The following is a 26,620-nucleotide window of genomic DNA, read 5'->3' on the forward strand; positions in this document are numbered from 1 at the left end:
AAATCCACTTACAAGTTACTGATTAAATAAGTTGCTATAAATGACTATTTTTAAGAAAGAATATATTTGTTTCTTCTGGACATTTTCTCATGTCGTTCTGCATTCAGAATTCCTTAAATAAAACAACAACTGCATATTAATCTACCCTTCAACGTTGTTTATAAACAACGTTCACATGATTTTCGTTTTAAAAATCACAATAAAAGTATGTAATTTCTGAGAGCTTATGCATTCCTTATTTGTCAAAGTAAATTGAAAAGACAAGTGCAAAAAATAACTTTATGAATTTTAGTTATAATAAACCATTGTGAGCTTGAAAATTTTGGATTCAGTCGATTAATGTATTTCTCTGTATTTTATATTGTTAAAACAAAAAGAAAATAAATAAATCTGTGCATGATGCATTTATGAAAATTATTTTGCCCTCTCATTGTCAAACAATTTTGATCAAAGACAAAAAATAAATTTCTCTTAGAATTCATAGTTTAAATCAGAAATTTTCTGAAAAATAAATGAATAAATGTGCATCGAATAATTAATATTATAATTGGCATGTTTAAATTAAATAAAAAATGATTCTTACTATGAGAGGCTAGCCATTCATTATAATCTATCCCAGGTGGTAAATCTATCACTTCTCTCAGTCTTGATTCAGGAACACTACATTCCAACACAGCTTGCTCTAAGTAAAGCTTGGACTCTTCCTGTGACGCAGCCACAGCATCTTTTTCTTTACGACGAGCCTTCCTACAAACAAAATAAAAATATTACTATAGAAATAGCATTCGTGCCGCAACAGTACAAAAATATTTCTTAAAAAGCGAAAATTATATAAATATACTGCATTTCATATCAAAGAACAATATTTATAAATTGATAGAACTTTGTTAACTATTCGTATATTTGGATCTTTTGGCCTTTCTTTCGTTATTTTCGAAACGTATCTTATATATATAATAGGACAACAATTCTTCATAATTTGGATTTAATTAATCGCTACTATTTATTGTCCGACTTGAAGACTTCATAAACACTTTCATGCACTGAATTTTTATTTCTTTTTATAAGCAGTTTCAACTCGTTTGAAAAACACTAAATTCCTTTTCTAAAAGATTGTGATGGGAAATAAATATTCCAAAAAAGAAAAAAAAAAGAAAGAAAGAGACAGCGTAGGCATTTGTGGAAGTCGGAATACAGACAAGAAAGCAACTTTCTTTTGTTGACAAAAAATTCAAAAATATTTATAAAAAATGCATTAGTCTTTTGCGAATTTAACGAGGTGATTCTATTTTAAACAGATCAATAGAATTAATTTCAGAGTTAACTCATTATCGCATATTTTTGGCGAAATTTAAGAGAAATTAGGCAGTGTAAGAAAGAAATTTATACAGATTTTCATGGCAAAATCCATAAAATAATAACAAAAATCTCACAAATAAGATGCTGATGTTACAGAAGTACTTTGCATATTACTATTAAGCCATTTATTAGAATGTATACTATTAAGTCATTCATTAGCATCAAATACTTCATATTTTTTTAAACGTTTTCAATTAGAAAATTTAAGGTGTTATATTACTGAAGTCATAATAAATTCACGCATTTAAAAGGGCCAATAGCACTGATACAATGCATGTAATGATGTTCCCATCCCAATTACATAATTTTCTAAAAACGTAGAAAACAAGTTTTTTTTTTTTTTTTTTTTTTTTAAATAATACTTCATTACACGAAAGAAATGTTATCTGTACTTCAACAAGAACACACTTTTTTTTTATCAATGCAATCTAAAAATGAACATTTGAATAATTTATTATCCAGAACAAAACTTGCTATCTAATCGAAGCAGATGGAATCACAATAACAAAGTTTTTAGTTTGTCTTGACTTATATTTTCATCGGAAAATGCTTCTCCTGGCAAACTATTTTTTTCCATATTTTTATTATTAAAACTTTTCTACAGATGGAGCTTCATATTAAAGAGCGAGCACTGTATGAGCCAAAGAAAAATGTTCTTTAATCCATTAACAGGCGAACCCATTTACAGAAAGAGCTCTCTGCAGGTGTACCAAGGGAAACTATAACCAAGAAAAACAAAGCAATTTGACTAGTTAAGAGACCAGCAAAAGGGCTTTCGAGTGATGAATTAATTCGTTATTTTCACTTAATGTTCGACCGCCCCAAAGAAATAAAATGCGCATACACACAAGCATTTGGCAAATACAAAATGTTGCTCTTAAAATATGAGTATTATTTCAGCAGCTGATAAGTAATCTCTTGAAATTACTTTAAAATTATTCTTTCAATAATCAATTTCAGTTTTTAGTTCTATGGTTTACACTTACAAAACACATAAAATATTTGACTTCAAAGAGTTTTGATATTAAAATGACTGCAAAGTATTGATTTAAACCAAATATAATAAAGCAAAATCAAAACCTAGAATTTTAATTTATAGTGACGGGGGAAAAAAAGAGTAGTTTAGTATTCATTTGTGAATCATTCACAATTATTGTCTTTCTACTGGTTTGCATAAGTAAACGAATGCTGCCGACGACGAGATAAATTTTTATATCGATTATGTTGCCAGGGAAACCTTCTTCATAATATGGTCTCACTCTTGCATTATTTGATCGATCGTGCATTATTTCGTTAATTATTACCTCATCGGTCAACTTTTACTTATTTAATTTCAAACTTTCAAAGCTTCTTAAAAAACAGATAGTGTTATTTGCAGACTCGGTATTTAACGATAAAACATTATTTGCAAGTTTCATATTTAGGACAAAGTGCTATTCGCAGGTGCAGTGCCTACGAATAAAATGATACTCGCAACTACATTATGTCAACAGCCACGCACTGTTGTTAATAATTGGGAGGATAACCTCTAAAACGAAATCAATCACAAAATTAATAATATTTATAATGATGCATTATGGTAATAATGGGTTTCGGAAAAGATTATTCAGAATTCTAATTCTCGAAGAGATAGACCATACTGCGAACTGACCAGGATCGAACCTATCCCCTGCAATGTGGCTAACATTCATTCAACGGCAAATGGGATACGGTATAAAACAGTAAGTGGTTAATCAGTAAAACCTTTTTTAATTCATTGGTTTGTTAAAATTTGTAACTGCAGTTAATGTAGTATTTTTTCAATTAAAATTTAAATTTGGCCAATGATATCATTATAAGGTATTAACTTTGGATTACCGTTAATTACAATTAGTTGCTTAAAATTCCTTAATGTCAAGAAAGAAATTCTTTTTTCTTGGTCATGAGCAAGTCAAGATTGAAAATTCTACTTTTAATTAGAAATTTAAGATCCAATTCCGTCATTAAATGCCTTCGTAAGTACTTTTGTCTCCAGAAAATTAAATTATATTGATGAGAAACCAGCAGACAAGACCATATAGTTAGAATGTATCGTATGCTTCCAAAGTAATATATAAAAATTCAAGGAAGAGAAACACAAGTGATTTTTCAAAATATTATTAAAACATTTAGAGATTTACTATTTAAAAAAAAAAAAAAATCATTACTTTTGCAGCCTAAAGTTATAAGAAGTACATCGAAATAATTTAAACCAGTCTAAATGAATTTAATCCCTATCATAAAAATATAATTAACTGATATTTGTACATACCATATCATATTTATAGCACACTTATTGCGATTGGGATTTTATCTAATGACAACTATTATTACTGAGAAAAATCAACTTATGCGTAGATGTAAACAAACTTTTCTGCGTAATCCCCCCCCCCTCGAGTTCCAGTGATATAAGTACAAAAACCGCTAGAGGTGTAGAAAAGAGGAAAGACAAAATGTTCGAAATTTTGGAAGGTGAGGGAAAGGGAACCGGATGTTGGTACATCCGGGATACAAGCGCCTTCTGATAAGTTGGCGGAAGTATGAGCATCATGTCAACAAGAACTTCTTCCTTTTCTCTAGAGCCTGGATGGGAAGAGATTATTAGTTTTTTTCTCTCCATCTTCCGAAACATTCTGTCGATGTAATTTTTTTTTCTTATTGTTATTATTCCTCATATCGTTAAAACAAACATTATTTTATTTTAAGACGTCAAAGGGAAAGGACAAGGTTTTGTGCCTATTTCTTCGAAATCTATTTCTAAAAACAGTCAAGTATCTTTTAAGGCTAATGTATATTAAACTGGAGAACAGATCACGTATATTTATTAAGTTAAAAACAGAATACACATATAAGAAAATACGAACTGCATATGAATTTTCTTCCCAATTATTTTCTCCATGTTTTTCTGATCATAATTTTTCAATGAAAGAGCTGCAAATCGAGCAAATCTATAAAAGGTCACATTGTAGTTATTGAATAATTCTTGAGGGGTCAAACCCCAATTAAATTTTAATTTGTCGTACTACCGTGTTCTTTAATATATAAGGTATTTTAATCGATGTTCACAAGCGCTGATCATGTGAATTTTCAGTCCATGATCTCAATGAGTCACAATGACAGACTTCAATCGATAATTTTTCTCGTAATTCAATCTAATGTTGTCATTAAAATGAAATTAACATTTAAGTAAATGCAAACATATGACACAAGAAAAGTTAAATTAATTTCGACGTCACCGTAAGCCATTATTTGCATACTGCATCTACTAAAAAAAAACTTCCGGTTGTCATTTTATCGTTTTTATTCGAGCCTCGAATTTACACAAAAAGTATTGTATTTCAAGTCTAAACTAATTATGCTTAACACATTAAATTTTTTTTTTATCATTAACTTAAAGTAAAACATTCAACGCGTAAAAAAAAAAAAAGCTGGTGACCTACAGAAGAAAACATATATGTAAACAAATTTTTAGAATGAAATGAACTAAAGATAAGATCGGGTAAAAAGTGATATAATTACAAAATTATATCAAGTTCTAAAGAAAAAAAAAATAACTTATAGTTTTCACGGAATAATGAAGGCTAGGTGTTCTTTTCATAAGAAAGAGCATGGCTTTGAACTTTTTTTTTAAATACAACTATTTGCCACTTTTAATCATTTTATGTTGCATCAGCACTTTCACCATCTTATGCAACACGAATAAAGAACAGAAAAGAGACACAGAAAGCCACCTATAGGGCTGCGGCAAAAATATAAACGATGTTTTCTTCTTTATTTCACACAAAACTTTTTAAATAAAGATGCATGCTGATGAGACTGATTTACAGCTTGTTAAGTTTCCCGAAGCAATGAGAGAAAAAAAAAAAAAAAAAAAAAGACTTCAAAACAAACTCTCATTTCTGAAACTTAGACTTACAGAAAAACACGTCACAAAATCGTAATTTAATCATACGATTATGCATTACTTTTAATTTAATATAATTTTAAAAACAACAAAAATTGAACCAAAATATGCAATGATTAAACTTATTTACAGATTTCAGAAGGAATTTAAGGAAAAGTTGAAAACAATTTTCCGTGTCTTAACTTTAAAATTACAGTTTTTTTTTTTTTTTCGTAGGCTCTAATTTCAACAGGAAACGTTTTACAATAATTTTCCCCTTTTAAGTGGGTGTAAGATGATATCTATAAGACGTTTTTCTCTCCAAGCGGATGTGTATATTGAGAAGTTTTGTTTACGTTTCTAAGAAAAATCCTCAATTGGAATAGGAGCCCATTAAAAGACAAACTATCTGAAATTCCACATCTATTAGCGGAGAAGTAAGAGCATGTAAATAGATAGAACAGAGATAAACAAAAGCAAGAAGAGACTCAAATCCCGCTCAAATTTCAAGCCTTATGTTTTAGCCGGTTAGGGTGAGCTCAAAACCCCCATATATTATATTATATATATATATATATATATATATATATATATTCTTATTAAACCTTAATGGTGATCATAAAGAACAGGAAAATTAGAATTACAGCAATTCTAATGTTTCATTCTGTTTTTATATATATATTTTTAATAGAATTCATCCAGAAAACGAAAATGGCAGGCAAAATAGAGGCGAAAATATTGTCTAACTTAGATTACACCAAGATGTAAAAATTAATTACTATAGGGTAGCACAGTGGCTGAGAACCGAATAGAAAGTCAAAAATTAAAATAAAATGAAGACGCACAGTATTTTATATGTATTTATATAATTTAATCACTAGTTTTTCAATCAATTATTTAACGAATTGCTTTAAATTATTGGATTTTAAAAGCGAAAATAATTTTCAATGATATTTCTCCTTTCACCATCTAGTTTGGCTGCATGTGACAAACATTATTTAACAGATTACTGACACGGAGCAAATGCTTTCAGTATTTTCATAACATATAAATTTTGATTGCTTATATTTTGCTTTTTAAAAACATTTTTAGGAAAAGAGTTGTCGAGTAAGCATAGTATAAGACAAAGATGCACATAAGTTTGTTCTACGGAAACAATATAAGAACTTACTCCAACGTGATAAAACGTATCAAAATAAATTTTAGAAATTTCCAGAACTCTAAAAATTTTTTTAGAACTCTACCTAAAAACTTATTTCAGATTCTACAAATACTATCTGAATATAACGTCTACGAAACTTTTCTAGTCCATGGCGCAAATCAATGCAAATTCTATATAAGTTCACCAGTAATTTTGTATCATTTACTATAAGGAATACTGATGGCTTATAAAAAGGTACGAGTCGGACCTCAGTAATTTCGTTTATATAGATTTATTTCCGTGTTTCCTTTTTTCCCCACCTCTCTGTTCTTAAAATCAATCACAATTCTCGTAATGAATATCTTCAACTGATAACTTACCAGATCTCCCAAGTAGAAACCAATCTGTGGAAGAAACACCCATTTATTATCATAGCAGGCGAAATACTAAGTTAGCACATTTTTAACTAAGAAGAAAATAAGCCATTGCTCTCTCTTCAAGCAGACGGAAAAACATGGGAAAGGATTAATTACTTCAGTGAACTTCAAACAAACCAGCCGACCCACTCTCAATTTCCCGACTCTCGAAGTCCCAAGCAAGTGCTCGAAGGTGGCGTGAGGCAGTCAATTAAAGAAAGATTACTATGACTGCGAAAAACTTGCCCAGCAGCAAACACAGTTCTATTGATTCATCTGATGACGGTCACTGACTCATAAGAGGGCGACTCGACTAGTGGAACTCGTCAAAAGAAAACACATGATCTTTGCTTTGTCTTTCTCTTCAGGTAGAATCAGGGCAAAACAAAATGTGCGACTTAAGGAGAACTCAGTAATCATCCTTAGGCAACTAAACAGTTATATCGGGGTATATTCTACATACTAATTCACTTCATAAAGAATAGATCTTACAGTAAGCAGATTTCCCAAATACTACTGAATTCTGTAGATATGAGGATATAGTGATAAAAATTAGAGATTCACAAATTTATTTTCAATTGTTTCCAAAAGAAACTGTTATGTTCATAATTCACAAAAGAAATTAGCCACAGATTACAGCTGTGTTATGCGGTCATGAAGAGAAAAGGTAGACTTACTGTCATTGTTATACAACAGAAAACATGTAATTTCAGAATAAAGGACACGGTGGCAGAGAAAAAAAAAATCAACATATTGCACAGCTGAAATTTCAGAAAGGCTCGTTTTTCTTCCAGCTCAAATATCTATCTAGAAATTTTCATATGTAAGATGGAATTGGGAAATTCACATGAACTAATCAGACTTTCGGGAGATAGGGGTAGGATTAGACCGTGATATATAAATTTCGTCGGTACAATTTTCACATACATAAAGAAATCCTTAAGTCGCAAAGATCAATTTACATCAGTCGTCGCGCTGTACCGTTAGATTACTTAGATAAAGTGAATATTAATTAAAGGTATTTTATAAATCAAAGTGGAAGTTCAGTTAGGGATGACATAAAATGCAAAAAATAATAATGATGTTTTTATAATGCTGGAGTGTGAATAACGTACAAAATGCAATTTCAGAAAAAATATGCAACACTGAAGCGAAGCGAAACTGAGTATCAAAAGAGTTAAAAAGAGAAATGAATAACAGATCTCAAAATCTCGTTTTCTAGTTCATCAGCATTCCATTTTCAGACTATAATTCCAATAATCACTGTGAAATGGTGCAAATCGCATTACATAGAAGAAGGAAGGAAGGGAGGAGAGGGAAATAGTAGTTTCACAGAAGATAAACTACAACCTCAGAAATTTCTTTTGTTATTTTAATTTTTGCACTTTATTACTTCGACTACGTTAGTGGGAATCTTTTCATCCAAGTATCCCTTCGAAGAATACATTCTTTCTTCCCTGCAGGAAAATTCACAAGGAAAATGGATGCAACTGAGTAATTTTTACTGATTTTTTTCCCCTTTTTTTAGAATAAAAAAAAGAAGGAAAAAAAAGAACAAAAAGAAAAGGCTGCGATTATTTGGATTTGTCAAAAATTATTACGGTAATGTAAATATATATGTTGAATTAGCGATCACGAGGAAAGGTACATACTGAGATTGAAGTGTGCACAGTTAAATAGCATGATTACAGATCTATTCACGGAAAAAAATTATTTATTTTTGTCGAGCTAACCGTTGTTTAAAGTTCATCCAACGAAGCGATAACAGGTTAAGTGGCTGAGCAATTATGCTATGTTTATTTATTTAAAAAAATTTTCGTCATAATGGTAAACAGCATCTTATTATTCATATGGCTCTAAAAGTGACATAAATGGGAGAGACTGTTTGCATTATATTATTATACTAAGCGAATCACGTAGTCGTTATCGATTCATGCTAACATATTATTTGCAAAGTCAGACATATGCCTCATAACTATAAGGGCCGGTTCTGAAACTCGGAACTGATCAGAATTACTTTGTGATTAACTGTCTGGCTCTGAATCACTGGCGACATTTCAAATAACGGCTTGCTTAGACAATGCGGGTCCCTATTACGCACGACTACGATGAATCAGTGGTTAGCGTCCAGTAGTATACTTGCAAGGATGATTCTTGATTGTGTCATGTAATGGTACCATTCGTATATTTCGGATAAGCCTCGCAAAAATTATACCAATTCGGATAAGCCTCGCAAAAATTATTTTAGGCCTAAGTGTTCCGATTTTTTATACAAATTTCAGATCAAATCTAAAATATATTTATGATTTGGGTTTATAAAAACTAATTGATATTTAGTCATTAAAAAATCCCTTTCAATGAACAGGAATAATAGGTTTCGAGTAAATAATTAAAATACTGATTTTTAATCACTCAACAATACATTTCGGTTATAAAAAAATGATCAAAAATTTGTAACCGCTATTGCAACTCATAGTTTCATTAAAAGATAGCAACAGAAGCCTGAAAATAATTCAGTACCTTTTATGATAAGCTAATTTCTAGAAAGTAGATAAAACTCGATTTATGCCACTGTAACTTTAACGCACTCGCATTAAAAAAAAATAATAGATATTTCATTAATTTTGAACAACGTATTCGATGGGGTTAACGTCAAAAGCAAATAAAAAAAATTAGTATAACTAATTTTCTTTATAACTTCGCTTGCACCATTTTTTCCCTATACACTTAATAGATTTGTTGACTTCAGGTAACCCTAACCGAAAATAATACAGCATTTGCATTCTAAAAAGTTACCGATTCCTTATAATAAATGCGAGAAGTTTTAAGCATCTTATTTTTATTCTGATAAGCAGACCGACGCCAACATAAATTATTAACATAACTATCATAAAACAAATACGTCAGCAGCTACAATAAAAATCAACTTCAATCCATTATTATTGAAATACATTAAATCAGTTTTAATAATAAATGCATGCTATATACATCTATAAATAGCACAACTTTGAATCATGAAAGAGCTCCTCCTGTTCAACGAATGAAAAATGCTTGCAATAAAGGGATGAGGATAGAAGATATTTGCCATGCTTTTATCAGAGGCATTTTGAAATACCGAATGTAACTGAATAATTTGAAACGGGGGTTTTATAAAAATTCATCATTGCCTTCTAATTAATTGTGAAAATGTTGAATATGTTTGTTGAATAAATGGCTTGAAAATAGCATCTTAAGTAAAAGTATTGCTTATTTCGGAATTTTCCAACTGGAATAAGCATACAATTTTATTGAAGAAATAAAGAAACTGGATTGAGAATTAGATAATGGATAATATAGTCCCAGGACAAATAAATGTATCAAAATTAAAGCCATAATAAATTAATAATTTCATAGTTGTTGTCTCAACTCAGTTTAAAATTTTAAAACAAACACACACAAAAAAAATGAAAAGACCCAACGAATTTCAAATATTTCTTTTTCAAGAAAGCACGATTTAGCTAAAAGGACTAAATATATTGTGGAAGCTTCTCGAGATTTTTCGAAGAAAGCTTTTTAAGACTTCATTTTTCAAAATTCCGCTGCGATATTACACACAAGCCATAAACAAAATGTGAATAAGAGACCAGACATATTATCATCGTCGTCCCCTTCCCCTCCAGATAATCAACCTGCGCAACAGTAAAACACATCATATGCAGTCGAAACACCTCCCGAAGATGAAAGGTACAAAGTTAGAATGCTAAAAGCATGAAAAACGAGTATATAGTTTTTGACAAATTAACAGAAGATTTGAAAGGGATGCGCTTGAAATAAATATAAAAAAGTAAAGAAATAAAAATTCTAACCAATTTTGAAATAAAAACAGTAAGTTTCAAGAAGTACCTTCTACTATAAACAAAAAGCAAATTCTCATTAAAATTGGAGAAACTAGGATTTGTCTTCTTTGTTTTAATCAAATGATAGCACAAAGAGAAGTAATATAATCGTTTTTTCCAAAAATAAATCACACCTCTGAGATTTGGAAGGAACTTATTAAAAGGAGTTTTTGATAAAAATTAATTTGTAGCATTTTCTGCTCCAGCATTAATTGTTAAACGTTCTTTATAATTCGTTCACCGTGACAAACTTTTTGCCATTTTTTTCCTTTTGGAAGTTATACAACAACTACAGAAATATAATGCAAATTTTTATGACGTGGTTGGAGAAGTTTTTTTTTATTTATTTATTACTAAACTATATGTCTTCCATAATCATGAGTAGATGTCAACGACGTATTTGGAACATCGTGGCCAAACCTCGCCCATAAGACAAAAAAAGATAATCAATAAATTACTCAATAAATCTATAGGTGTCGTCCTTTTAATATTTGACGGCAGTTCAAAGCATCAGGAATACTTTTCCCCAAATAGGTTGCAGTTAAGCTTCAAATGGGGACAATCATTAAGCAAATGATATTAATTAAATCTAAACATATCTATCATTACTATCTGTACAGAGGTAAAATAAATAAATACAAGTAGTAGAAATAAAGAATGATAAAAACTGTAATCTAAAACACTGGTCGCAGATGCATAACGGAATAAGAAAGCATCCATTCCAATCAATTTATTCAAATATGGTAATTTTTCTTACTCATAAGAAAAATTTCCGCTATTTCCGACAAATTTATGAGAATATTCCGATTTCGTTTCGCACGGAGGTCCTTCACTCCCAAATCTGATGTTTTTTTTTTATTTTATTATTATTATTATTATTTTCTTCTTTTGCTAGGATTTTTTTTCCAAAGAAATCTTAGACAGAAAGTGGTGTGCAGTTATTGGCTGTGAAGTGTTGCGTCACAAGGGCAGTGAAGTATGCGCCGCAACAGGGGAAATCCACTAAGTGGTACTGAGTCCTGCGTTAGCGGACAAAGTTGCACTTCTAGCTCCAGTTCTCGCGTAATAATGGGATGGCAAGTATGTCAGCGGCCAATTACAATCAGGATTTTCGGACAACGGTGCGAAGTAACATTCAACGGATCACTGAGCTTACAATAATTTGCAGAGGGGGGAAAAAATACCGCAACAATGCAAACGGCCGTGTTGCAAATAAAACCTAAGCAAAAGGTACTTGAGCTCACATATCGCTTCAAATAAAGATATGTGATGATATTTTATGGCGTAACTTGGAGAGCTAAACAGATCATAACTTGAAAGTATTTTCAAATATCTAAGAGATATACGCACAGCTCTCTTTTGTTGCAGTTTATGGCTTTCCCTATGAAGAGTGTTTTGTGGTTTCTTTCGAAGGAGATAAACAAAAAAACTGCGTGGTATTGAGGAATAAACAAAAGGGGGAAAAAAATAACGGAGATTCGCATCCTTCGCTTTTTTCAGCCCGCAAGTTCGAATATTAAGGTATTATCTGAAACAAGTAGGACATAAATGGTCGATTGCGTAGCAGAAGTACAAACAGTTTACTCTTTAATAATTCACCATCTTTAACTAAGTTATTAAATCCTGCCACAATTATTTCATGCTTTTATCATTTTAATTCTCCCCCGACATTGATGATCGATCCGATTCAAAAGCTATAAAAAGGTTGTCTTCACTATATTTGTAAGCAGCTTTTGGAAGTTAAATTTTCATCAGTTAAAATCAAAAATTATTGGCGTCCAGTTGCTACTTTAAGTAGCGTGATATTCACTGAAATAAGCTTCTAGTAGTTTTACATTTCATTAACGGCTATTAAAACACCTACAGAAAAAAAAATATATAAATAATGTTTTTATTTAGTAAAATTATTTCTTTCAGATGTAAGTACAAAAAATTATTACACAGAATAATATAACGATCTTAGAAAAAGAACATTCAGAATAATCAAACTTCAACTTTAGCGTGTTTGTTTATACTTTTTTTTTTTTTTTTACCTTATTTAGTTTTAAACAATAAATTGTTCAATAAATTACTTCCAATAACTTTAGATAATAACTTTAGGTAAATGATTCGGAGCAAAAATAATCAAGGCTGTTTTATTGTGTACGATTTCTGCTTAATATTAGTTTCTAGAACACCTCAGAAAAAAAGAACGAGGTAGTACCGGTCTCCTTATAAGGATGAACAACCTTCAACCTTTACTTGCTTTTCTTACCCTGAGGTAATGAAGTTGTACGTTGGCGGGGCCTACAACTAATGCTAATCTCCGCGATTGTTTCCTTTCTCTTTCCTATGTTGCTAGACTACGGTATTTTTGTTGACAAATTCCGAGTTAAACAAGCTAAGCAAATAACTGCTCTGTGGATTCGGATCAACCAAGTTAAGCAAACTATAATCTGAAGGTACAAAACATTTAAAGCCAGATCGATGGTCTTGCAGGAGAAATATTACATTTTCAAAGCAATGACAACAAGGATAAATAATTGATTAATCCTCAAGGATAATTATTTAATAATTCATTACGTTTACTTAATTAGTTTTAACAAATGAGTGTGATAACTAATAGTTAATCATTTTAACTCTGAACCATCTAATTTATTCTTTATCATTATCTAAACCATCATTATATTGCAAATTATTTCACCTTTTACCACTTTATCAAATCAGCATATATGAGCCGTTTATTTTGAAAGTGGGGCAAGTCCATTTTTGAAAAAAATGGAGCTAATGGTAGTTATAGATAAATTTTGTTATGATCGTTTTATGCGTAAACAATTTAAAGTAAAAAAAGAAAAAAAATTAGATTCCAGTATTTTGGAGATGGAAGTTTTAACTCTTAACAGTATTGAAAATTTGTTTATTTTGAAAGTGGTGCAAGTCCATCTTAGACTGAAATTATTTTTGATAGAATATATTACGGCAAAATTTAGCTCCAGTTGCTGTATGGTGAAGCAAATGTGGCCATTTGATATCATGTCTGAAATCTAGGGTGTTTCTATCTATCTAGCTTTGTTAATGAAAATCGGAGGTTGTATAGTATTTCATAAATAATAAAAAGTATATCTTAATTTTGTGTTTCGATAATAATATGTTTATTTCCAACACCTATTGTTCAGTCCAGTGACAATGAAATAAATATCATTGATCACAAATTTTTGTTGTCAGGACATTCAATTTTACCGAACGATCGTGATTTTGGAGTGGTAGAACTGGCAAACCAGTTCCTTGTATATTCCCCAGGATTACTATAAAGTAATACGAAATTGTCGAAAACATAATAAATGTTTAATACATGAAATGAAACGCGGACATTTATTTTCAACCCAACCTCTGGAGAAAGCGGTTTTAAAAAGAAATAAAAATACCGATGGAGAAACCGTGAATGTTTAACTATATGCTGGATCAGATTTACAAGGGATGCACCATACAAAATGTTATACAAAATTTTGATAGAACGAGATGCTGAATTTAAAATTATCGATTTGCTACCACAACGAGGAAGACCAAGTAATTTCAGAAATATAAAATTATCTTTAATGTATGAAAAAAAAGGAGATTTATTACATCTGAAAAATGCAAGGGCATGATGGATTTATTACCATGTAACCTCCTGTTCATCATAAACATTTTAAAATGTTAAACCCTGAATAAAATTCAATTTATTTATACCTACGTATAAACTGAAAATGTATAATTTCATTAAAATTCTTAATAAAACTGAATTGTTTTTTATTATGTTATATTTTCTACAAGAATATTCTTTGTTTTGTTTAACTTTTTATCGCATAAATAAATAATTATAAATTTTTGAATAATATTTTGTGTTTATTATTAAAAAAAATGGCTGATGCAACTGAAATATTTCCCAATTGAATAAATGTCTACAATAATTCATTAATTTTGAAAGTGCGGAAAGTCCATTTAGTTATAATAAAACTCTTATTTTTTTAGTCAGCACTGTAAACACTATTGGATTATAAACTTACATTAACTGGTACCACAAAATACAAAAAAATATATTTATTAATACTTACCAATATTTTTAAATTTATTGGAATGCAAATCTTTAAATATCTCACAATAACAAAAAATGGACTAACCTCATTTTCAAAATAAACGGCTCATATCCAGAAATCCATTTTCTATAATCAACAAAATTAAAAAAAGTTTTCTTTTAACATTTAAGTAAGTGGATAAAAACTACGCATAATCTGTTTTAGCTCAATAACTGCGGCGAATATATTTATTACGAGACCAGTATCATATGACTCAAGCAGAAAAACATATATTAACAAATGGTATTGAAATAAAAATAACCGTTTTGGACAGAATTTCAAATACCACAGCATGTCTGTTTGTTATTTTTAAATGCAAAAAAAAAAAAAAAAAAAAATCAGTTAATGCAATTATTCTTTCAAAACTGAATTAAAAAAATCACAGAAATGTTGCAGAAATTTAAAAGCGAGGATCTTCAGGAGCTAAAAATGTCAGTGAAGTCCTTTTAATACAATGAGATTGACGATCCATTTAAGAAATTTTTGTTAAACATGCACGGAATGGTTTTATTAAGAGTTTTAGATCTTGTCTAAGCTATTCCTTTAATTTTACGATAATCCAAGTAATCATGAAATCCGGTACACATGCTTGTTTGAACAAAAAATGAACCGTTTCAAGATCTGCAGTGCGTTTCTGAAAGTTGAATATGAAATGGTCAATTTTTCTTTAGAGGCGTGCAACCTTCATCTACTCTTCAGTTTTCTCAGTCTGACAGAACACGCAATAGATGAGAGACGTTGTCATCTGAATCTTTCGGATTCTTTAGTGGATAAAATGTCACGAGTTGTACGAAATTCGAATCATGTTGAACTTAAAAGAAAAAGTAAAGAAAAAAAAAAAAAAAAAAAAAAAACTGCCTTTTGAAGGAGAGAAAAAAAAGTCGTCACGCACGCTTGCTCGTGAGGCACAACTGAATTTGCCAACGACTAACTATCAAATCGACGAATTACAAATTTTATGACTACTTTTTTTCACACATCCATTTTCCACACGGTCCATGTTGGATAAGCTGCCTGAATAAAGGAAATAAAGTTTTTTTTTATAGGAGACAATTCAAAAACAGTAGCCACTTGGCCACTTAAAAGTCTCACTCCGTCCGTGCAAATGGCAGGAAATGTACGATGAAACTCTTTGTTTCCATTAGAAAAGAAATATGAATTGGAATACAAAATAGAATAGCAAATAAATCAAGTTTTCATAAATATTATAACTATTACATCTTATTATTTAATAATTCCATGAGAAGAAGGACAAATTGATTATTTTGCATTAGAAAATATAAAGAACGAACACACACACACACACACACACACACTGGCGCGAGCGCACGCGCGCGACTGCTCAAATGATTCAGAAATAAATAGTTATATAATAACCACAACATAACTAAACAGTGGTTAAGATAAAAACGTTTTACATAAATAGATTATATTTTAAAGGTAAAAAGTAAACACACCAATGAATCTGAATGAGCAACATGATACTAAAAATCTTAAATGAATTTCGATTACATAATGAAAACAACTAGCTAAACACAGTATAGCATAACCATGAGGAATACGGAGAGTAAGAGAACAGAATGCATCCTCTACAGTTTTATAATTGAATTAAATATATATCGAATTTCTTAACGTAAAATCCTCATTGAAGCTGCGAAGAAGAATACATACTTAAATATCTATGCTTTATATGAATTGAATCATAAATGGTTCAGTCGTGGTGTAATAAAATAACTGGTTTAAACATTCCATTGTAACATTCGTTTGAAACTAAGTGGAGAACCCATATTTACCAACCGTTTGAGCATGGATGAGTTTACTTGGTTATAGGCGAAAAATACAAAGTATTAAATGTATATTTATATTGTTTACAAAAACAAGGAACTGTGACTTCGCGACTCGAAGCGTTTTTGATTAACACAGTCACAGTTTTCCTTATTCATATTCACAAACTAATAGATTTATTTGTTGGAATAACCTTCTTCTGTTGTGAAGCGGTACAATGGCTAAAGGGTTTGGGTTTAGGGATCGATAAAAAACTGTCATTCGATATGCATTCATTTCATGGACTTTATATATTTTTTGAAGATTGACAAGATCACACTGAAGTCATTTCTGTTCATTTCATCCACAGAAACCTATTTGAAAAAAAAAAAAAAAAAAAAAAAAAAGAAGAAGAAGAAGAAAGAAATCATACGTTAAACCATGAAGCATTTTTCTGTTTAGCATTCCAATCTGCCAACTGAATCGCAACAAGCTTAGAATACTACTTAGCTAAGTTTTGGAGTGGAGAAATAAAAGACTAAATTACAACATATTACACAATCTCTATTTATTCATAACTATGCCGACACATAAGCTTTCATTATGAGATCTCAAAGATGACTGAAAAGGACAAATAACCGAACGCGTGCATTTAATTATATACTGTAACTGAAAATGCATGATTAATTCATTATATCTACAGACAAGTCCAAGTAAACTAACCTCCGAATTCATATTAGACTGTCATTAGAGAAATTTATTTAATTAATATGCAACTGTGCCATCTGGTACCAATATTTCCGCATTTCTAAGTATTTTTTTTCATCCCATTTAACTGCAGAATCATTCTAGAATAAAAAAATAATTAAAAGGAATTCATTCGAAATATTTCATTTTATTACTTTAAAATCACTTGTTAAGATAAATAAATGGTAAAATGTGAAAAATTTTACAAATATACAGCGATGAACAAGGCCAGCTTTTAAATTAATATAATAAAAAAATCATAAGAAACCATTTTGCTGTTGTCGATCTCGTCTTTCCTTTAAACTTTAGTCAGATTTGATGACTTATCTACAACCTTACTGAAATGTAATTTTATCAATATTGCATCTTGTCATTTTTATTACACTATAAGCAGTTGAAAATCAGCAGGAAAGATGCACAAAAGAACTGAAGCCTTGATGGATCGTTTTGGTGAATAACTTATTCAAGGTATTTCAAAAAGAAAATTATAACGCCCTCAGAAAAGAAATAAGCAGAATCATTCCACTACTAAATTGAGTAATAACTGAGCAAACTTTTATGTGCATTCTCTCAAGACCAAGAAATCACCGCAGTCGGAATGAGGTTTTGTTCAGATTAAATTCTGCAACATTTCAAAACGACAGTATATCGATTATGAGATTTTTTGTGTTCTTTCCCCCAATGTAATAAAATAAATGGCCACATTTTCTCAATATTTCCCATTCAGTTCAAGACGACAACGAAAATGCGAAGAAGCAGCGGCACGTCACCATCTAAGCTCCTCCACAATTATGGCAAGATCGACCATTAAAGGAGTGCCCTAGATATCCATAGACTAAGTGCCGCTTCTTTAGTGACGTCAAGCAGCTGTCACTCAAGGTGAACACTTTTTCCTTTCTCCCCCCCCCCCAACAGTGACAGGCACAAAGAAGTAAAAATGAAAAGGAGATCAAGAGAAAAGTGTGAACGAATTGTTTTGTTTATGCCCTAGAACGACTAAGGCAGAAACAAATAACTTAAGGCATCTAGTATGTCAAATATAGTAAGAGAATGAATCTTAAGATTAATGATATTACAAGAGTGACGGACAGAGAAGTTTATTGAAAAGGTCAAGTATGCGTGCATGCAGCTAAGAATATTTTCTCAAATTTTGTTGAGAAAATATTCTTATCCATTAGAATATCTTCCATCAGCCATTAGAATAATGGTTAACGGAATTATTAGCCATTAGCCAAGGCAAAATGGCTAACGATTCCGTTCCCATCACGTACGCCAAACGGAACCTAAGACAGTAGTCCATAAGAAAAATAATAAATACCTCACACATTTAAATCCAAAATTTTTGCGTTAATATCGATAAGAATTTTTAAATATTTCAGTAATAAGGAAACTAATTTTGCTTTGATTTTTTTTTCATGCTTATTTAGGGTGTTATTTTAAATATCTAATAACTTTATATTTGTTAATTTCTGTTTAAATGTGAACAACCTTCAAATGAATTGTAAGAGTGGTATAGAAGTTTTTTTAAGGGAAAGGGATTTCTTACAATAGATGAAATCAATACATTAAATGGTATAAGTATTGCAAATAGTTTGATACCCTTATATACCATCTTATTTTACAGATATGATAACATGCACAGCAGATACTAACCTACTGAACTTGTGTGATACATCACAGTTACAAATCAAATTTCTTCTCTAAGTATACCTTACTTGAATTGCGACGAATATGGAATGAAAGTCAGAAAGCATCTTTTTCGCTCAGTCGGTCACTTAGGGAAAAATGGAACTTTTAATTAATATAGAGGTCAGAATTGTTCGGTCTTGCTGCAACTTGTTACTACAGGTGTTGAGATGTACATTTTTCAATCAATTTAGGAAATAGTCAGCCAAAAATTATGTTCAGAAGACAAGATTGTTTGATTATTAGCATAAAATGAGATCATTTCTTTTGAATGCTTTATAAGAAGTAATTCAGAATTACAAAATCTATTTTGACTAAGCGGGATTAAATGGAGCAATAACTATATATAAGAATGTAAAAAGGGGAGGGCGAATCCAAAATTTCTTATATTTTCTATTTATTTTAATTAAACAATCTAAATATGGGATATTTAATACATGAAACGTGATCCCTGAAGAATACGTTCAGTAAGATTAAAAAATATGTCATTATTTTAAATTATCCCACTGAGATTTGTCCCAATTCATTAAGATAAATTCTGTTTATTTCCCATTAATTAATGCTTCATTAAAACCTTGTTAGCATATTCATTTCTCTTCGCCTACGCTTACCTGGAACACAAAGAAACAGAAGTTTAAAATGCCTGATGTGAATGCTTAAAAACCTCTTTTTCATTTCAGAAACATTTTTGAGTTGCAAAAGGTTAATCCATCGTCAATATAATTCCCACAGGTACGAAATGACAGGCCATATGAATTCTGCTTCGAAGGCAGCTTAATTTGCGTTAATCACCAGTAATGAAAAGTCCGCAAACGCTAAGAGGCATCAACATCTGCCAATATTTCCTCTTCAAACGACCGTTAAGAGGATTAATATTCCGCTCATATTTTTCGCACGGATTGGACTATTTTCCAACGGCAATTCACTTTAAACCACGAGTATATTCTACTTAGGGATCGAAAGGATAGCTCATTCACAAGACAGAACGTGACTTGCATGCTAATGAAGGTGGGTGGGATCCCGAGGAGTGAGTACATCTACATTTCCAGAAAACAATAAACGGAAGAAGTAAGGCCGAGGAGTGTTAGAAAGTGGTCCTGCCAGAAACCTCCTTCTTGAAAAGACTGTCATGACCCAAATCTCAACTCTTTTTTCCCAGGTACTGCTGAGTGTTGCCTCCCGTCCTGATTAGCCGGTTGTCTTATGCTTTGTGTCCAAAGGATTTCTTTCTTTTGGACAGAATATGCGTGAATGGAGCAGATTGGGAGGGGTCGCTGGATTTCTTCTATTTGTTTAGCTAAAACAATTCAGTAGGGCGTGCAACTCTTTTTGTCACGCTATTCAGCCCGGAATAAGGAAGAGGTGAAGACTGACAATGAGAAGGCAGAGGTTATCAGACTGATCCATCGATTACAAGGTTCGACTTTCTTTGTAACTGAAGATTAACATAGTTCAGATTAGAGCATAGTGGGTGTAAAATTGTAACACATTCACAGCCGATATAGCTAAGACACGACTTAAGTTTAGAAGAAAAGAAAACGATGAAAATCGATACGAAATTATCAATAAGTCATAAATATATAATTGTATTATTTTTAAAATGTATTTTAACGGTTTATTCAAATAGTGAGCGATCACAGCAAACCTTTTTCAATATAGCAAATAAAACTTCATCACTACGCTTACCAGAACGAATTTCCTGAACTTTCTGAACAAATGCATTAAACGCGGTCCAATGAATCTAGCTGATGAAATTAAACCTTTTTCATTTATAGAATATATTCAATCAGATGCATACTAACAAAAATACTCTACATATTAAAAAATGAGCTGGCAAGAAAAACAGGCCAAGAATAGCACAATTTAAAAGAACTCCAATGGAAATTTAAACTATATTTTACAACAATGTATGCAGAGCATCCTGAAAGGACAGTCATAAACTTCATCGAAATTCAGGCATACAGAAACAAGTCAATTTCAAAATATAACATAAGGTAGAAAATATTAAAGGGAGGCATAGCAGGGGGGCTCTTTTTATATTTTAATAACATGCTCTGAAATATTGCAACAATGACTTGTTTCTATATGTCTGACTTACCCTTAAAGTCCTTAAACGATATTTTAGAGCAATACGTATTTTTTTTATATATGCCAAAGTAATGCAATCTTTATATTTTAAATAAATCAAGGCATAATATTTGTACAAATTCTACCAGTGCCAACTACTACCTAACAGATCTTCACTCTTATATTTAAAACTATCTCAGCACATTCGATCGAAATTCATTCTGATAGTTAATTTTGGAATCGGACACACCTACCCACGCCCATCTGAGACATAATTATACATTTATTATTGCCATGATCCAATTTCTTGGCAATCTCCCTCGCAGAAGTAGTTTCTCCTCGTAAGAACTAGGTGATATGAAACTACATGTTTCTGTTGCATTAAATATGCAAATCGTGATAACGACTTTATCTGCTAAGGGAAGTTTAGAAATTAAGAAAAACATCGATTGCCGTATTCTGTTTAAACCCGCCAAAAGCAAGTTTCAGCATGATATCCAATATTCAATTTGTTGCATGTCAATAGCAGAGCATGAGTTTTAGAATCAACCAAGAAGTTTTAATTGTAAAATTAAAAAAAATAATTTAGATGTAAGCTTGTTTTATGGGAATTTAAATCGTAAAAATATTTTAGTCTGTTTAATTTTTTACTCATTTTTGAATACAATATATAATCCTCTCGATAACTTAATTTCCGCTATAGTTCACAAATATTATAATAAAAAGGAAACTTTTTGATGCAGCTAAATATCAAATCAATGCAAAGACACAGTATTAAAAAAACATTATTTACTAATATTACGATCAAGAATCATATACAAACCCTGTATCTGTAAATACCTGTTTTATGAGAATTAGTGTATATGCTATCGTTAAAGCATAAAATCGTTTAAAAACACGATCAATTATTTCATGAATTAAATAGATATTCTATAAAATTACTTATAAATTATGATTTTATGAAATAACTAGGAATTCTAGGAAATAACTGGTTACACATTTTAAATATAACATATATACCTGTAGGTATCATACCGTTATATTATATTACACTATTACATTACTGCGTATAATAAACAATTGTTTTCATTTCAAAATTATCAGGACCTATTTGCAAATGTTAATCTAAACAGGAATTTAAACAATTTTGCAGTTGCAGGATTAAACTTACTCCGAACAGTGACATGTAATTGCATCATATCCTTTTTTGCCTTTGCTAACGTAAAAATCCAATTTTTAACGTTAATTTTAACAATTTCATAATTGATTCATAAAATTATATATTTAAAGCATATTTGATTGGTAGAGAATACATTTTAAATAGAAGCATTTTAACAAAATTGTTTTAATTGTTAGTAAAAATTTAGTTAAAAATAAACATAAGAGATGTAGAGAAAAGAATATTTATTTAGAATTAGTAAAAAAAAAAAAAAAAAAAAAAAAAAAAAAAGAGGGGGCAAAAAAACTTATGCAGTGAAGGGTTTAAAACTCGTTCCAGCTGACGTTGTCCTAAATAACATCTCTTATTGGTAAAGATAAATATATCAATCCATTTTGACATAGAATAGCAATCTTATTTTCATAACAACCGCAGTTAACTAAATTCAAAAGTCTTTCGATAATTCTTTAACTACCAACATGCATCTGTTTCGATATAATTTTATTTTATTTTTGCACCGAAATAAAAAAAAAAAAAAGTCGCCTTAAAGAAAGGCTTCCAGAAACAAGAAGCTAACTAATTCGTAAATATTCTAAAGTCTTTCACATTCTATCTCCAATGAGGAAATGGAATACATTAGGCGAATAAGTGAGCAAGAAAACGACCGGTGAAATTGAAGTAATTTTCAAAATATAGCGAAACTCAACAAATACGGCCATCATTAAACGTGTGCTTATTGATGGAGAACAGCGGAATAGATAACACATCAAATGAAAAAGAAACGAAATTTAAAAAAAAAGTTACTATGATCATAACGAATGTAGAAGAGCATGACGTTGGCAGGCTGATATTACGACACAGGATAAGGTTTGTCTCGCCTCTTTGCATGCAAATGATATACATGGACCCGCAGCCTTGTAAACATTGACCTCGTATTAGAGAATATATTCAGAGACCTACTCTGCTAGCATAGAGTGATGTGAACACGAATATTCGAAAGAACAGGAAAATGGATAAAAGAATTCTAAAAATAAAAAAAGTATTGTCGTTCAACTTTAAAAACTTGATATGTTAGATTTATGAGCATTAGCGAAGAATAAGTCATATTTATGAATTTTACAAAGTGGAAAGCATAAAGCACAGTATTGATGTAGAACTTTTTAATTTGGGAAAAGAGTACTTTTTTACTGTTTAAAATGTATATGCAATATTAAAATCGATGAAAAACGTTAAATTGCACGCAAAATTTTAAATTTACAATTGTTGCAATTACAAAGAGAAAATGTCGTTCGTAAAATATCGGATATTCACAAATTATCACGATAAAAAGCATTTTTTAAAAAATAAAAATACAATGAATAAAGAAAATTTAGAACCATAAGTTGATGATCTGCTATCCAATGAACATATTTATATTTATCATATATATTATTTATCAAAAGTAACTTAATATATATGATACGCTCAAAAACATTAAGCGCTTTGAAAATATAAATTTGAATATATTATTTATACACCTTGACGAATAAGGAAATTATCATTAGTTACAATAAGTTATGGTTACTATGCATTCTAAATGTACGACTTAAGGTTAAGCAAATAACATTTAAGCATTACATCGAAGATACACAAGTCAGTTTAAAGGGGCAAAAAAACGCAAGAAAGAAAGTAAACACATAGACAAATGCTACCTTTTAGATACGATAAAATAAAGTTACAGCTTGACTGTACATTAATATAAGTTCAATTACTTTGCATCCAATTTTATAGACCACAGAGCTTAGGATCTGAGGATTTTCTTTTTATGCGATGGTATTTAAATATGAAGATTGTACGGTTTCAATATAAACTCACTAAATATGTTTCGGGTTTAAGGTTCGAAAGTAATCCAAAAAGTAGACACATTAACACAAAATCATGATGTAATGAGAACATCAAAAGCTATCGTTCTTTTAGTGATTAGGATTTGACCCGTTTCAGGCATAACCATAAAAATAAACACGAAATAAATTACCGCTCGCCTTATCACAAAAAATTAACTGAAACGTAAAATTAGCAGATTACCGAGCTCAAAGTTTAAGAAGATTAGCTGATGAATTTGTGGAAACTTACCGTATTTCAAGTTTACTTATATCGTTAAAAACACTGAGAGCGGAAAGAAACCCGAAGATTACTTTTAACCCAAACTTTTCGAGACAAGAAAAAAAAAAAAAAGGCATGTGTCAACATCCTGAAAGACTTTGTTGTCTTTTCTTTTAAAGATATGTTCATGAGAGCTGAACCACCAAAGAGAGTTTGATTCGTGAGTTAGGCAATCCCAGCCTAGAAGGGTCGGCGCCAAAACAAAAAGTAGGAAGGGAGGTAAATAAATCGCATGAGATGATTCAGGAGGTTGGTGCCATACCTGGATGTGTTTCGCCTCGCCCACCATCTCTTGATGCACGCTCTCCCACAGAAACACGGGAAGACGCACCGAGGGCAATGGCCCTGCTGATTGTGTGACCTTAGCCACTTGGCCCCGAAACACGCCTTGGTAGAGTTCGTTAAGGCAGTGGGTGGCATCAGCAGAAAATATCGGATTCATCACGGTATGAGAAACACATTTCAAATGAAGGCAATTTCAAAACTGGCTGATGAATCACGGCGGCTCCGTCCAACACACGCATTTTGGTGTCTCATAACCAGTTTCGACCTGCCTCCTTGCAACACATAAAGTGATCAGAGAATAAAATAAACACCGAAACTCATTTCCTTGAATCTACGATGACAGATAGGGCAATGGTTTTCTTTACATAACAAGGAAGATTACATAGCCCGTGAATCATTCAAAACAAAAGCTATGTGCATTTCTCCACAAAAGTCCATTAACAGGACAGTTCTGAAATTAATTGGAAGAAAAATATTGATTTTAATCAGCCTTTTTTGAGGCTTCAAACAAAAATTTTAAATTGTTTATTATCTTTCTTAATAATGCTTAGTCAGCATTACACAACTAATGAAGTTTTTTTTTTTTTTTTTTTTTGAAATTTTAATTTTAAGAAATTATTATTAGAAGAATCACAAATTTGATCTTCAATCAGGAAAAATCACAGAGACACAAAGAGAACATTAATGAAATGTCTAACAAGATTGACAGTTTTATTTATTAACTTGTGACTAATAAGAAACTATTTTTATATACCAAAAATAAGACACATGACACGAAGTTCGAAGAAACTATCTATGATTAAACTGTTTCCGACTCTCTGGTTCATCTTATGAAGCATTTTGAAAATATCTGAAAACTTTTGATTTTCTAAGGATGAAATATTAATATAGGCAGGAATAATAATGAAATATTTGCTGAAAAACAAATAAAAAATAGATAAACATTATGATCTAATCTCTGAAAAGATTAAATCAAAAATATCATGACTTCTTATTTCTTAATCTAACTTTCATAGATTATGCAGATTCTCAATCATATGGAAATAACGATTATAATAATATAAATGTTATTCACTAAATTTAAGAAAACGAAAGAATTTTTGATATTTCCACATTTGAAAGAATTTGGAAAAACCCAAAATTCATTACATTAAATTTCGTTTCTTAAACAAAATAAGGGAATTAAATACAACAATACATTATTTTATTTTGAAAGATGGTTTTTCAAAAGAAAAGAAAATTTTAAAAACATGGAATAATGTCATTCTCGAAGAATGACAGAAATAAATCTTTTAGGAAAACATGGATTTCAGAAATTATATATATATATATATATATATATATATATATATATATATATATAAGCTATCAGATAAAAAAAAGTTATGTGGCTTGGCGAAAATATTTTCCTTTTCAATGGCTGATGCGATTTTCATCCGGGGAACTACAGTTCTATAACATGCGAAACTTTGAAGACACAATAAAAACAAATGACTTGCTGAAACAGCAGCTTCTTAAAATATTCTCCATCTCCCTCTGTCTAAAATAAGCAAACCAAGCATTATTCAACAATAAATTAAAGGAAACAATTAAAAAATATATCATTTGCTTAAATAGAATCTAATAAAGTAAGAAGATATTGACGATTTTGTAACACTAATAGATGCAATAACTTCTAGAGTAACAAGGTCCGGTCTGACAATAAAAGAAACGAACGACGACTCTACATACTTCTAAAGAATTATTAACGGTTTGACTTAAGATATGCTTGGAAAATCGCTAATCATTATTTTGAAAAGAATCTTCAAGAACTTAGGATAAAGAATTGTTTCTCGAAAATCTACGCCGGTTAATTAATCTTTCCTCAAATCTGACATAGAGAGTTTCAGCTATTCGTCTCAGTTTTAATTAACACAATCAACGGTTAAGAGTAATACCACTGTACCAGAAAACGAAGTCTTTGGAATGATAAAACAAAGTGTCT

At 30.6% G+C, this 26,620-nt stretch overlaps 1 protein-coding gene across 6 annotated transcripts in view; it reads right to left on the reverse strand.

Annotated features, from left to right (window-relative positions):
- LOC129960030 (MOB kinase activator 2-like) overlaps positions 1–26,620 on the reverse strand; it is a 309,147-nt gene that overhangs the window by 11,296 nt on the left and 271,231 nt on the right. For all 6 annotated transcript variants that reach the window (XM_056073052.1, XM_056073049.1, XM_056073050.1 and 3 more), the window contains one exon: positions 584–747. In XM_056073052.1, the coding sequence (XP_055929027.1) occupies positions 584–747 (164 nt within the window). The remainder of the gene's footprint in view (positions 1–583; positions 748–26,620) is intronic.

The sequence above is a fragment of the Argiope bruennichi genome, chromosome X2 (assembly GCF_947563725.1).
Source record: "Argiope bruennichi chromosome X2, qqArgBrue1.1, whole genome shotgun sequence".
Lineage (NCBI taxonomy): Eukaryota > Metazoa > Arthropoda > Arachnida > Araneae > Araneidae > Argiope > Argiope bruennichi.